The sequence below is a fragment of the Chelonoidis abingdonii genome, chromosome 19 (assembly GCF_003597395.2).
Source record: "Chelonoidis abingdonii isolate Lonesome George chromosome 19, CheloAbing_2.0, whole genome shotgun sequence".
In the NCBI taxonomy this organism is placed as follows: Eukaryota; Metazoa; Chordata; order Testudines; family Testudinidae; genus Chelonoidis; species Chelonoidis abingdonii.
In genome coordinates, this window is record NC_133787.1 from 39,551,123 (window position 1) to 39,564,268 (window position 13,146).

The following is a 13,146-nucleotide window of genomic DNA, read 5'->3' on the forward strand; positions in this document are numbered from 1 at the left end:
TCTCCCTCCTCTGAAATCTCAAGCTAGCAGCCTCCTTTCCCACACATTGAACACAGCAGACATCTTGGCTGAGCCTAGAGTGAGCTTAACATTCCTTTGGAAAGAATACCCAAGTAGTTTCAAAACTATGTAGGATGCAATTGAAAATAACTCTTTGAGAGTACTCAGAGTGAGCACAGTTCTAACATCAGGATTCTCCTGGAGGAGCAGTGGCATGCAGTGCCTCTCAAACTTCCACTAGGTAAGAAGCTGCCCATCCAGTGCAGGCATTGCAGCTATTAGTCATAACTTTATTACCTGCAAGCTAGACTACAGCCATTTAGTGGAACATGACTGGAAGTTTCCATAAATGCAGAAAACAGCACCTTGCTTTCCCAGGGGTAGGCGGTAATGAACACACAACAGGTGTGCGAGAATTTCTACACTTGCTTCCAGGTGCAAGTCAAAATGCTGGTGACAGTCTTTGAACCCAGAATGATATGGGACCCAGTTACCTGAGGCCTGGCCTCTCCTCCTACATCCCCAGTTGTGGAAGGTGGAAACATCTAGGATGCTTTTAGCTGTAGGCTCTCCAGGATGAGCAGCAGAGCTCTCTGAGCAAAGGATCAGTTTTGTAAGCATCTGAACATCTTGACTGTGGACTGACTTGGCTTTTGAAGTAGCATGTAGGCGTTTTCGGGCTATTATAACTTCTGTGCATTTTACTGCTTTTGTGGTAGCAGGTTGCCACTATGGCGATGGCCCATGATCCCAACACCCGCACAGGTCAGCACCTCACCTGTTGAGCTCTCTTCACTAGAGGGATAGGTGGTCTTTCCCAGGAGTAGATTCACCATGGTGGGGGAATTAGCGACTTTTAAAGGCGTCTCTCCCTTCCTGTTGCTTTGATGAGGGTTCCCTCCGTAATGTAACAACAATTTTACCACCTAAAAATGAGAAAAACTTCAAAATCTCAGTATGGTTCAGTTTCGAAGGAAGATGTTTCAGTCCCCTTCACTTTTGTGGGCTGTTCAGACAGACAAGCAGGAAAGAGGTTAGTTTGGGGTCAGAGCTGGCTGCTCATCCTGCCCTGTCACCCAGTGACATGGACACAGTGATTGAAATGAGGAACAGAGAAAATGGCAGGACAAATTTATGGGGGGAAACGCAAACCTGTATTCTGGTAGCAAGTTCCATCCTACAATTCCAAGGTCTGTGACACAAAGGGAAGAAACTAGCACAACATTTAAAAGCACAGGGGCTGGAAAAAGATTTTCACCTGGGAAGATGCAACATGCCTGTCAGTGAAATGAAAATAAATGAAATAGCAATTGCCTAGACAGATACTACTTGAAGCACAGGAAAATCAAACATTTATTTGTAACGAATCACTAAAAAATGGCTACTAAATCCAGCAAGAACCAACCTTGAAATGCCCATTATTAGCTGCATCATGCAGCGGGGTGTCGTCATCCAACCCCTTTGTGTTGACTTCCGCGCCGGCAGCAAGCAACTGCTTTGCGACATCATAGTATCCTCGGTTACACGCCTCGTGCAATGCTGTCCAGCCTGCCAGCACACAAACACTCATTGCAGCTATTAGTCATAACTTTATTACCTGCAAGCTAGACTACAGCATGATGTGGCAACAAATTTTTACTGTAGATAATTATGAACAGTATCACAGTAACCTAAATAGATGCTGCTGGCTGCTGCTATGGCAGCTCGCCTGTGGCCTGCCTGCTGACATGGGGCTCTTCTACCCAACCAGCACATGGCACTGCAGGACCTGCGTGGCCAGGATGCCAGCAGCTCTGCTTTGGAAAGCAACTTTTTTTGCCAGCTCGACATCTGGTACTTGAGTCCATCCAGCTTTTCAGTTTGGCAACACAAGGTGCTACGGCCAATTGTCCTGCAGAGCTCACTCCGCTTAGCGAACTCCAAAAGCGGAGACCATTCAGTGAATGAAATGGAAGGGCGGCTGACACTTCCTGGTGCTCTGCTCTCATTAGAGGTCATTGTTTCTCTCTCCTCTAACTCTTTGATAGGAGGAACATTGTCACTCAGTTAGGACTGGGGGTTAAAATTCACCTGTTCATACAGTGTACCCCTAGCTGAACCCACAGCGCACAGGCTATCTGCAACATTTCACAGCAAGCAATTGTAACGTCACAAACAGAACCATGACTTCTGGAAAGGACTAAGCGTGGAAACAGATGAACTCTGCAGAAACAGAAGCTCCTATTCTCAAACAAACCTCTGAAGAATGAGGGAAAGATGTAAAAATGTCTGTCAGACATGGGCAGCAGATTGATTTCTAAGCAGAATGTTTGGAAGTTCCCCAGTAGGTGTGTACTACCCCTTGGGTATTCTGCTGATAGCACTGGGTGAGCCATTCAGAACCCTCCATTTGTACTATTAAAAAGGGGTATCTGTGAACGAAATTACTCACAACGAAAACACATGTCAGCAGAACACCAATGTTAAACATACAGAGATCCAGACTAAGCATATCTACTTATTACATCCAAAAAGCTACTTTAAAAGAATGTTATGGCCACAAAGTCAAGGGCTCAAAAGCTGGGAAATGCCAGAATTAAGGTCGTCAGTGCAACCTTAATTCAGCCCTCCTGTGTGTATAATTGTGATTAAGGGTAAGATTGTGTCATAGAGGTCAAGAATGTCATTGACTCTGTGACCTTCAGAGACTTGTGACATCTTCCAGCCCTGAGGTGGTAGGCCAGAGCTCCCAGATGTTGCAGGCGGCCGCCGCAGTTCTGAGCCACCGGGACGGACACTGGAGCTCCCAGCCTCCAGGGGTGAGGAGTGTTGGACCTCTTCCTTCCGCGGTGGGGCTCAAGCTCTCTTACTCAGGCTTCAGCCATCCCCACCGTCAGCACCATTTTGTCAGTTATTTTTAGTAAAAGTCAGGGACAGGTCACAGGCTTCCGTGAATTTCTGTTTATTGCATTTGGGATAGACAGGTTCCTCCTCCTCGCTGCCTGGGCACCAGCAGAGGGAATCCTGAGAGCATGGAGAAACAGGCTCCCTGTTCTCAGTTCTGGTGCCACAGTTGATTCCCAAAAGCTTGAAGGAGCAATTGCAGGAAGAGTCCTGCTCCACCTCTGCAATCCTGGGATGGAGCATGCTCAGTACAGATGGAATTGTCTCAGAATTCAGTGGCCAAACTCTACTGTCTCTACTGAGCATGGACAAATTGAGATTTTTCAGACATATAACATGGCCTAACTCGGGCAGTTTTACACAGGGAGAGTAAGAAACTGTTCGGCATGTGCAAAATGTATTGTCCCAAATCTCATTCTTGAAAACAGCCGAACTTAAAATAAAAACAAAACAAAAATCCAAACCCAGCCTAAGGCAAACAGCCGAGAGGGAGAATTTCAGCACAAATGGTTCTCATTTGACTAAGTTATAACAAGTAAGTGAACATAGGATCTTATATTAGAAAGTGTTGGGCAAGCTTAACTACAGGCGTTGTCACAAGCTCTACCTATAATAATTCACCGTCTGAGGGCTTTGCTGGGTCACACTGAATGATTATAAATAAAGCAAATCACCGCACCTGCCCTCATCTTTCATGAGGATCTAAGACTTGCAAGGACTACGGATCTCAGTCTGCAAGGCTCCATCCTCTCCTGGATGGAAACTGCTCACACCTCATTCTGAGACTCACCATTCCATTGCACTGCCCTAAGCTCATGGTTCATGCCACAACGCATAAGTGCCTGGGGTTAGAAAAATTCCCTATGTACAGGTCATTCTACAACTGTCCATTATCGTGTCTGGTCCTGGCCACTGTCAGTCTAGAGATGGAATACCGGACTCAAGGGACTCGGTCTCATTGGCCTGGGTATTCCTATATTTATTAAAGGCAAGGTGAGACACTGGGCACATACAAACCACAGACTGCACTTTGGGCTCCTGGCTTGTTAATACAGATCACTGAACTGCAGCTGGACTTGCTACCTGCAAAGTCTTTAACGTTGACATCTGCACCCTCAATGATGAGTTCCTTGATGCGCCGGGCATCTCCTCGGATGGCAGCTCTATGCAGCCGAGTCTCTCCACGCTCATTTCTCTTATTTACTTTATCTTTGGTTTTGGAGGCAGAGTTAGGAGTTCCCTTCTGACACACTGTAGACTGAGAAGGATGCTTTGGTGTTGTATCTACTGCATGGAGAAGAGAAATACGGTGAAGAACTGCACTTTCAAGGAAAACCAGAGCCCTCAGAGGGAGCTGTTGCAATACTTTTAATCCAGCAGCTGCACTGAAGCACTGGCTGCAAGGCACTCGGAGGTAACCGATCCTCTGAACCAGATGTGGAGACAGAGGAAAGCCTGTGTATGTATAACACAGATATAAAATTGTAGGCTGTGCTGAAGCACAGACTGGAGAAGGGTGTAGTAACCCTTGTACAGATTATAGACAACCCTATGATTTCAGAGAGGGCAAAGTGTCTCCTCGTACCCCAAACTCTTACTTCCAAAGGGAAGTGACAAAGTGATCTTCCCCATGTGCATGTGAGGGACTAACTGCCTGGAAGGATAGTGCGCACTTCTTGGGAGAAGCCCTGAATATTCAGAAATTCACTTACTATCAAGTGAGAGTGACTTGAAACTAGATTCATATTAAGAATGACAGCAACAAAAAGAAGGTCCCTAGATACTCCACCGTTCTGTATGTAAGACAGAGGGATACACAGACAGATTATATAAACACACATAAAACCCCACAGGGGACCATATTGGCAACAGCTACTTACTACAGTATATTGAAATATTAATTCCATGTTAAAAACATTTACTACATTATATCATTAAGTGATATTAGGTGAAGATGGAATATTTGTCAGGAGTGAAGCATTTGCATTCCTTAAATTCATTTCCAGACTCTCGTACTGTAGTCTAGAGGCAGAAGAATTATGCTACCAACCTTAAAACACATGTCCTGGGTGCCAGGTAGACACCACTGGTACACATGCTCACCCATGTCTATTTTGTGACCATGGTGGTTGTTTACGAATAAGCAGAAGCATACCAAGTCCCATTCAATATGAGCTCAGACTCATCCACCCACACCTCACTTTCAGCTCTCACCTGGGCTATTTGCAGATTCTTCTGCTGTCATCTGCATAAGAAGGGCGACTTGCTGGCGCTCAGAGAGTGGGTAACCAGCCCTGATTCCCGACAGCCCCATTCCAAACAGCAAGCCAGGTTTCCTAGCGGCAGGCTCTTTTTTAATCCTCTTCCGTTCTGGACCCTGCTTTTCTGTGATGCAATCGGAGACAGAAAGGGAAGGGGAAGGTTTCATGCTACAGACATTTCCACAGCTGAAATTCACAATCATTTTTCAGACAAGTGCTAATAATAGCTTTCCCCATTCATGTCAGTTGTCTTCTTCGTGTGGCGGATGTAACTGTAGAACAAAAACTATCATTTTACATTGAGATGGTTAAGCCGGATCATTGCATCTGATAACTCTTGTCAGTGTCTTACAGAGTATAATGAAACCACTGGTGAACAAACCTGGGTTAGAAGCACTAGCCTTTGCCAGATACCCTCATTCAGAACCACTAAAAGCCATGGCACTGAAGAGCACACCTCACTGGCTGCCAGAGAGCCCCGCAACACCTCCGTGCAGTGGAATATTGCCGAGTGGGGGACGCCTTACCTCAGCATTGACTGCCGTAGGTCACTTTGATGGCAGGTAGGCCGTTTCCTAACTGGTATTTTTTTTCGTTTAGATGCTCTTTTACCCCATCCTCCCTAAACAGCAGCACAGGAGGGGGAGAGAATGAACGCACACGGAGGCCAACTCTCAGTACTGTACCTTCCATCTTGCTTCTAGGAACCTCCATTTCATGCCATGGTGCTTCGAGGAGCGTACCAGCCTTACACCACCACAGCATGGACTGAACTGGAGGCATCTAAAAGCAGCAACAGAAAGTGCTAACAAGATACATTGTAACAGCTCTGAAATGTCGCCATCTCATCCCCTTCAGCTAGGGCAGGTCCTGTACTCATCACTGGAACTGTTAAAAATATCACGTCAATCCCCATGATACAGTGTGCGTAAACACTGCCCGGCGGATGCCCTCCTTCCAAGGTTACAGCAGACTGTCCGTCTCGTTCCTGCATCACCTCGGGTACATTCTCCTGCTGCAGTGCTTATTCAGCTGGGTCCCTTCCCCTACCTACCTCTGTGAAACCAATCAATAGGGAGGGAAGAAACTCTTAAGAGCAGTTTTTTGCTCCCAGTAACTAACTGGTCTAGCTGCAGACAACTCCTGCTGGGAGGAATGAGGGTGCTGCCCAGAGCCAACGTTTGTTTGTGACCTACAATGTGTGTGGGAACAACGCTAAACCCAGGACTCTCCCCAGGTCGCCTATCACTGCTCTCACGAGCCAGAGATAGCCAGTGAGAACTAGACTCTCAAAGTATTGTGGGATTTGCTACCTCACTCTTGCTTCTTTCAGCTCAGATGTACACTGCACCTTTCTGAATATGCAGCTTCTCTTCAGCAGTTTTCTGATTTCCTCTTAGGAAACACTGATCTTTTCCCCATGCAACCAGAATTAACACTCACTCCTGGTCACTCCCCCATCCCGTAGTGACACTCCTCCTGTTAGCAGACCTCTGAGATGGTACAAGTCTGACTGTGCTCTCTGTTGGGTCTGCAGAGCAGCAGGCAAGGCACTGCAAGTCCCTCAGACAGAGGGGTGGGGTTTGAGTTTATAATCTCAACAAGAGAGTTTAAGAAATAAAAGTTAGGTTTGTCTGGCCGAGATGTCCCAGCTGGTTTTATTTAATTTCTGTCAAAAAGAATAAAATAGCAACAGAAAGACACACCAATTCCAAAATAAACTCCCACAAAACCAAAAGAAACTCCAGGACTGTCCTGGATCCACAGTGCAAAAACAAAAACACAAGGTAAAGGAGAGAGGGGAGAAGATAAGGACTCTCCATACACAGGGCCGACGAGAGGAGGGAAGCCAGTACAAATTACCGGGGCCTGGTGGTCTGGAAGGGGGCCCAGCTTCATCGGCCCTGTTTAGCTGGTCCGCCCTTGCTGGGGAGCCCGAAAAATTTTTTCACTAGGGCCCAAACCCACTCTTGGCGGCCCTGTCCACACATCCCTATAAACAATCCAAACATTACATGTATTTCAGTGATTTAAAACTAATTCTAAGAAGTGCTGTACATATATGATCTAAGCTGAATTCTGAAAGGCCCATTTATAGAAAAAGCAGATAACACCTATCAAACTGGTAGATGCCGACGAATGGTTCCCACAGCTGTATCCTCACAAACCGTCCTATAATTTTATGTTGAATTCATGCTAGTGAGTTTTTGCTTCAGAAATCTGAGCATTGAAAAAGTGCTTAGTTACACTGTAGTCTTGAAATAAAAATGTAAAGCCCCTGATGAATTGCCCACAGCTTTGCAGGTTAAATAGAACCTGCACTATTTAGCCGATCGTGTTCACTTCTCAAAGGAGCAAGCTAGGGGGGAAAAGTCTTTTTAAGTATGGAAATAGCCTTAACTCTTGCAGTTGGCTGGACAGCAATACCCCGGGAGGCAGTGCTAGCCAGTAGGGGATAGCCCTGCAGAAGTTGTAGTGAAATCTGAGGGGGGCGGCGGGTGTCTAACATAGCAAGTTGGGAAGTATCCTGTTACACAAGGATAGGAGTCCCCCTGCATATCTACCTCAGCACCTTTATTTAAATTTAACAGTTTTAAAATACTTTGAGACTTCACCTATACCAGCTCTCTCCCAGATGATCCCACAAGCATCTTAGCATTGTAGTTTATTATGAGATTTCCCTCCCACCCAACAAGCTTGATGAGGGTTGCTAACACCCTCAAAAACAGGGTTACAAACAATTAAGTGGTCTGCAATTCCGTGCAAGAAACCTGGGTCCAAGGGGTTTCTCAACAGACCAGAAAAGAATGGGGATATTACAGTTTCCTGCCCAGTTCTCTTTGGCCACAGGGACAGGGTTGGAGATGCAGAATCTTGAAGCAGAGAGCCAAGAGCAGGAAGTGGGAGTCAAAGTGGGTTTCCAGTGGAATAGCTGAGAGACTTACACATAGCGGTTTGTAATATCTCTATCAAATATTTTCCAAGGCATTAGATTTGTATAATTCAAGTAGCATTAGCAAAAAGCCAACCATTAGTGAGGGCCTAGGGCAGCATTCCAATATGCCCAGAGTGTGCAGGGTCAAGCTTTTTGTGGAAGCTCTCGTGAGACTATACAGCCTTCCCTGCACAGCTTTACCAATGCACTTCCCTCCTAACCTGAGCAGACCACCATGTTAACTCTTCCTAACTATTCTGTGACTTTTGGATAGGAAGAGTGTCCACATCAGACTACAGTGAGATCCCCAGAACCATCCTATCCATCAGTGTGAACTCAGATGAAATGCTAGTTCTTTAACCCATCATGTTGCCCGAGATCGGTTTGTCTTATTTAGATTTAAAAGGATTCTGTCAACTTAATCTAGGCAACTTCCAAAAGCTAGTTACAAGTCATTTTCCTTGGGATTCTGCCCCAAGTCCCTTGGCTGATTTTTGTGGTTTTACAATCACATTTTCCTGTCTGTAAAGTCTCATTCTCTCTCCTCTGTTGCTATATAAACTAGTCACAAGAACAAAAAGGGAAACTGATTGGCCAGCTAACTTGTACAGGAGAATGAGTGAAAATGACTAGGCAAAAGCAAATGAACTGCAAAAATACAGAAATATTTTCCAGTTTTTTTTTTCAGTTACAGCCATATTAAATGTCCCTTACAACAACAGTAAGTGAAAAAAATGAGATTTTTATGTTGGCATGTCCCTTTAAATTAAAAAGCTGCCACATAGTACCTGAACCATCTTTGACAGACTCAAACACTGTATGTTCCTCACTCATGCTGTGTTGAGAGCTATGAATCAATTAGAAATTGAGATGTTTCTCTTATTTTTTTAACTTTGCTGTCCAACCTAGTGTAACGCCAACCCACAATCACTAAATGTTCAAAAAAATGGTAATGAATAGACTGGGGTTCCCAGCAAATCAATATGAAGTGTTTGTAGTGGCTGATGGAATGGATCATCTGTCTTGCATTCATCACAGAGTTTACAAGATCAGATTTAAATACAAAATCTGTTTAAGTTCTCCACTTTCAAATGGGGCTATGTTCAGATACAAACAACTGATTTCTCTCTATGTAGCTCAACGACATTTTGACCCACTGAAACACAGAAGAGACCGTTGCATCACTAATGCTGTGTATGCCAGTGTACTTTTAGTGGTGGTGATCCAAGAATAACCTATGTTACATAACACGATTCCCTGTAATGTATCCCAAGCCAAATTAGATTGTTTATCTGGAGGGTAGCAAGGGATTCTGGAAATGGAAAACTGTTGAAAAACTGAAAGATTTTTAGATTATAAATTATTACTAAAATTACCTTGCTAACCCTGGGTTGGCATGTTCCAGGTGCAAAGTCTGCTACTAGCAAGGGACTCACTGGAAATCCTTGGTGCAAAAATGATTAACATTAGAATTATACTGCAAGCAGTAACTAGGAGATAACAGGTTAGGCTTTTCACACCACTCTGGAAACAGCAATAAATGTCAAACCAATGCAATCATTTCCAGCCTGTTTGGATTCTGACCATCACGGCCATACGAAACCATTGAGACCAATCCATGAAGCAAAACATATCGTATCTATCTAACCCATCCCACTGGGTCTACACATCACAACACATGCTCTTTTGGAGCACCACAGAAGAGAATGATGCACCTTGCATGGCAATCAGCAAATATATGATGTTTATAGTTTAAGCGCTGCTCATTACTAAATATGTCCAACCAGTGTAATACTCTTCCCAATAGTAATGGTGAAAGCAGAGCCCATGTTGAGTGGAAGGAGAAGCCTCAGAAAGGAGTCTGAACACATATGTAAGGAACATGTGTTCTCAGCATGGTGTCTTTGGAGTGATAGCTTAACCAGTAAGATGAGCTGCAGGTGAGTTGAGTGGTAAAATGTCATAACTGTCCGTTCAACTATCACTTCCTTATGGAACAAAACTACCTAGACACAACCGAAGCAGCAAAGTAAACCAGACCCACACTCTGTCATTACAGACAGCTATTCTGTTCTATGATCACAGACTATTTAGGAGTTCCTAGGAAGAAGTAAGATGGTTTTCAGCTCTCAAGAACAGTTCCTGAGACGAGTCTCCAAGATGGGACGGCGCAGTGAGCTGGTAAGGAGGAAGCAACAGCCAGGAGTGTTTGACAAGCTTGTGTGGCCATCTATATATCAGAAGATTTGGTAAAAACACACCTGCTTCTAGTTTTTTAAGGGGACATTATAAAGTTGCTTAGATTATGAGAAATACTGTGATGGAATTATTTAAAGATGCAATAGGAGCTAGAGATTTCTGTATGTCTGCAGTTTCTGTACTTAGAGATTTCTGTCCTAGCTATGTTATAAAGGAGTTGTTCTGTGTCATGTATGCATATTGGACACAACAGCAGAGAGATTTCTAAATCTTTCCTCCTTCAGACAAGGTTTTCAAGTGTTTTTCTTTGGGTTTTTTAGTGGAGAGTACTGATCTGACAGCCCTGGAAATGAGTCTTCCATTCTATCCTCAGAATAGGAGAAAAAGCATGAGCATCAGTGGCGTAAGCTTTCTCTGTGCCAACGTCCCTCAACCTTGACCAAGAAGGATAAACTTCCAGAAGTGACCATCTTCTTAACGCTGCAGACTCTGCTGAATGCAACAATGGTGCTAACTTGTACAGCACCTTTTGTGAGAGCGACACCTGAAACCAACCACTCATTTCACACAAACTGTTCAGCAGCAGACACTCCACCTTCATGATGCCCCTGGTTTCTGTTAGCCCAGGGAACAAGAGACCAGGCCTGGAAACTGAGCCAGCCTCTCTCTGAGCATGAACTACAGGGTCACCTATCTGGCTGAAATTATAGTTTTTACATGCAAAGTTGGTACTGCATCAAATATGACACGAAAGGTCAAAGTCGTTCTGGGTCGGATTCACCCAGCTAATGACTACAGCTGGTATGAGACAGGCCATGCAGGACTTTCCTCACTCCATCATTTTAATTAAGAAAAATGCTCCTGATAAGAGATTCATTCTTTGCTCTCACCGTATTCTCTTTTCATTCAGCTTGCACAGCAAAGTGGAGGGGCTTGAACAAACAAACAGAAGATTCCCAGCTTCATTGTAGCTGGCAAATATTTCTGTATTCTAGGAACACAGAATCTGCCATACTGCAACTGGCCAACAGTCCTCCTGCTTGAGGCTGGACACCACTTGGACCTCAGAGTAAGGTATACGCTCTCTATAAGTGCACTTAATTTTTCTTGAATCCTGCCATCAGATTATGCCCTGAAACACTGGGGTTAACAAGCCTCATGTTAGTTAGTTTGGGTACGTCTACACTACGGGATTATTCCGATTTTACATAAACCGGTTTCATAAAACAGATTGTATAAAGTTGAGTGCAAGCGGCTACACTAAGCACATTAATTCGGCGGTGTGCGTCCATGGTCCGAGGCTAGCATCGATTTCCAGAGCGTTGCACTGTGGCCGGTGTAAGACGTATTTTTCAATAGCCCTAATCTCGCCTACGTCTCCGCGTTCTCCCCCTGTCCTCGCTCATAGATTCATAGAGTTGAGAGTTTGTCTCGAAGAGAGCTGTGGTGCAAAAATCATTGTCACGGAGATGGTTCGTGTGTAATGTTCGTCAGTTTTCCTTCCTCGGAAAGCAACGGCAGACAATCATTTCTCTGCCCAGTTTTCCTGGAATGCCCTGGCAGACGCCACAGCACGGCAACCATGGAGCCGTTCAGCCTTTTTTTTTTTTTTTTTTTTTTCAGTCACCGTATGTCTACTGGATGCCGCCGGACAACGGCTATACTCCAGCGCTACACAGCACATTCATTTGTGCTTTTGTGCATGTAGAGACGGTTATCAGTCGTTCTGTACCGTCTGCTGCCGGGGTAAATTGGCAATGAATGACGGTTATCTGTCCCTCTGTACTGTTGCTGCTATCATGGGTGCCCCTGGCTGAGATTGGCCGGGGCGCAAGAGCAAAACTGGGAATGACTCCCGAGTCAATCTCTCCTTTATGGTTTCTAAAACAGAGTCAGTCCTGCCTAGAATATGGGGCAAGTGTACTAGAGAACCAGTGTATCAGAGAGCACAGCCGCTCCATGTCAGATCCCGCAGAAATGATGATCTATATGCCATTCACGGGGGATGCCCCTGCACACCCCACCGTTGCTTCCCTCCTCCCCCAACCTTCCTGGGCTATCGTGCAGTGTCCCGCATTTGTGTCATGAAGTTATAAAGAAGCAAGCAGGAATAGAAACACTGATTTTTTTAGTGACATAAAATGAGGGGAGGCAGCCTCCCAGTGCTATGATAGTCCAGGCAGGACATTAAGCGTTGCGGGGGAGAGGAGCCCAGTCCCACTGCTATGATAGTCCAGGTAGTACAGAATCTTTTCTTTACACATGAAAGGGAGGGGGCTGATGGAGCTCAGCCCCCAGTTGCTATGATGAAGACAGTTACCAGCCGTTCTGTACCATCTACTGGGAATGACCAGGAATCATTCCTATTTTTACCCAGGCGCCCCACCAGCCAGCCTCACCTCAGGCCAGCCAAGGGTATTCAGCAGTTATCAGCATTGGAGCACTCACGGGTTGATAAGGACCATTACCAGTCCTACTGCACCATCTTCACCAGGGAAGGGAGGAGCGAATACTGCGCTTCACTGCTGCAGCATCGCGTCTACCAGCAGCATTCAGTAGACATAGGGTGACATTGAAAGAATCAAGAAATGATTTCTTTCCCTTTTCTTTACGTGGTGGTGGGGGGCGGAAATTGAGGAGTTATTCCCTGAACCACGCCGGACAATGTGTTTGAACCTACAGGCATTGGGAGCTCAGCCAAGAATGCAAATACTTTTCGGAGACTGCTGTGGACTGTGGGATAGCTGGAGTCCTCAGTACCCCTTTCCTCCATGAGCGCTCCTTCTTTTGTGAGGCTGGTTTTTCACTATTTATCAAATGTAGATGCTCCTGGACATTGTCACAATGCCCTCACTCCAACACTCCAGT

At 45.2% G+C, this 13,146-nt stretch overlaps 1 protein-coding gene across 3 annotated transcripts in view; it reads right to left on the bottom strand.

The window, feature by feature from the left end:
* ANKRD11 (ankyrin repeat domain containing 11) overlaps positions 1–13,146 on the bottom strand; it is a 249,862-nt gene that overhangs the window by 13,493 nt on the left and 223,223 nt on the right. For 2 of the 3 annotated variants that reach the window (XM_032764255.2, XM_032764254.2), the window contains 4 exons: positions 5,098–5,268; positions 3,967–4,170; positions 1,406–1,548; positions 779–926 (listed from right to left, as the gene is read on the bottom strand). In XM_032764255.2, coding sequence (XP_032620146.1) covers positions 779–926; positions 1,406–1,548; positions 3,967–4,170; positions 5,098–5,268 — 666 coding nt within the window. Of the gene's footprint in view, positions 1–778; positions 927–1,405; positions 1,549–3,966; positions 4,171–5,097; positions 5,269–5,830; positions 5,928–13,146 lie in introns of all 3 variants that reach the window. The other variant, XM_032764256.2, reaches the window with a different exon arrangement.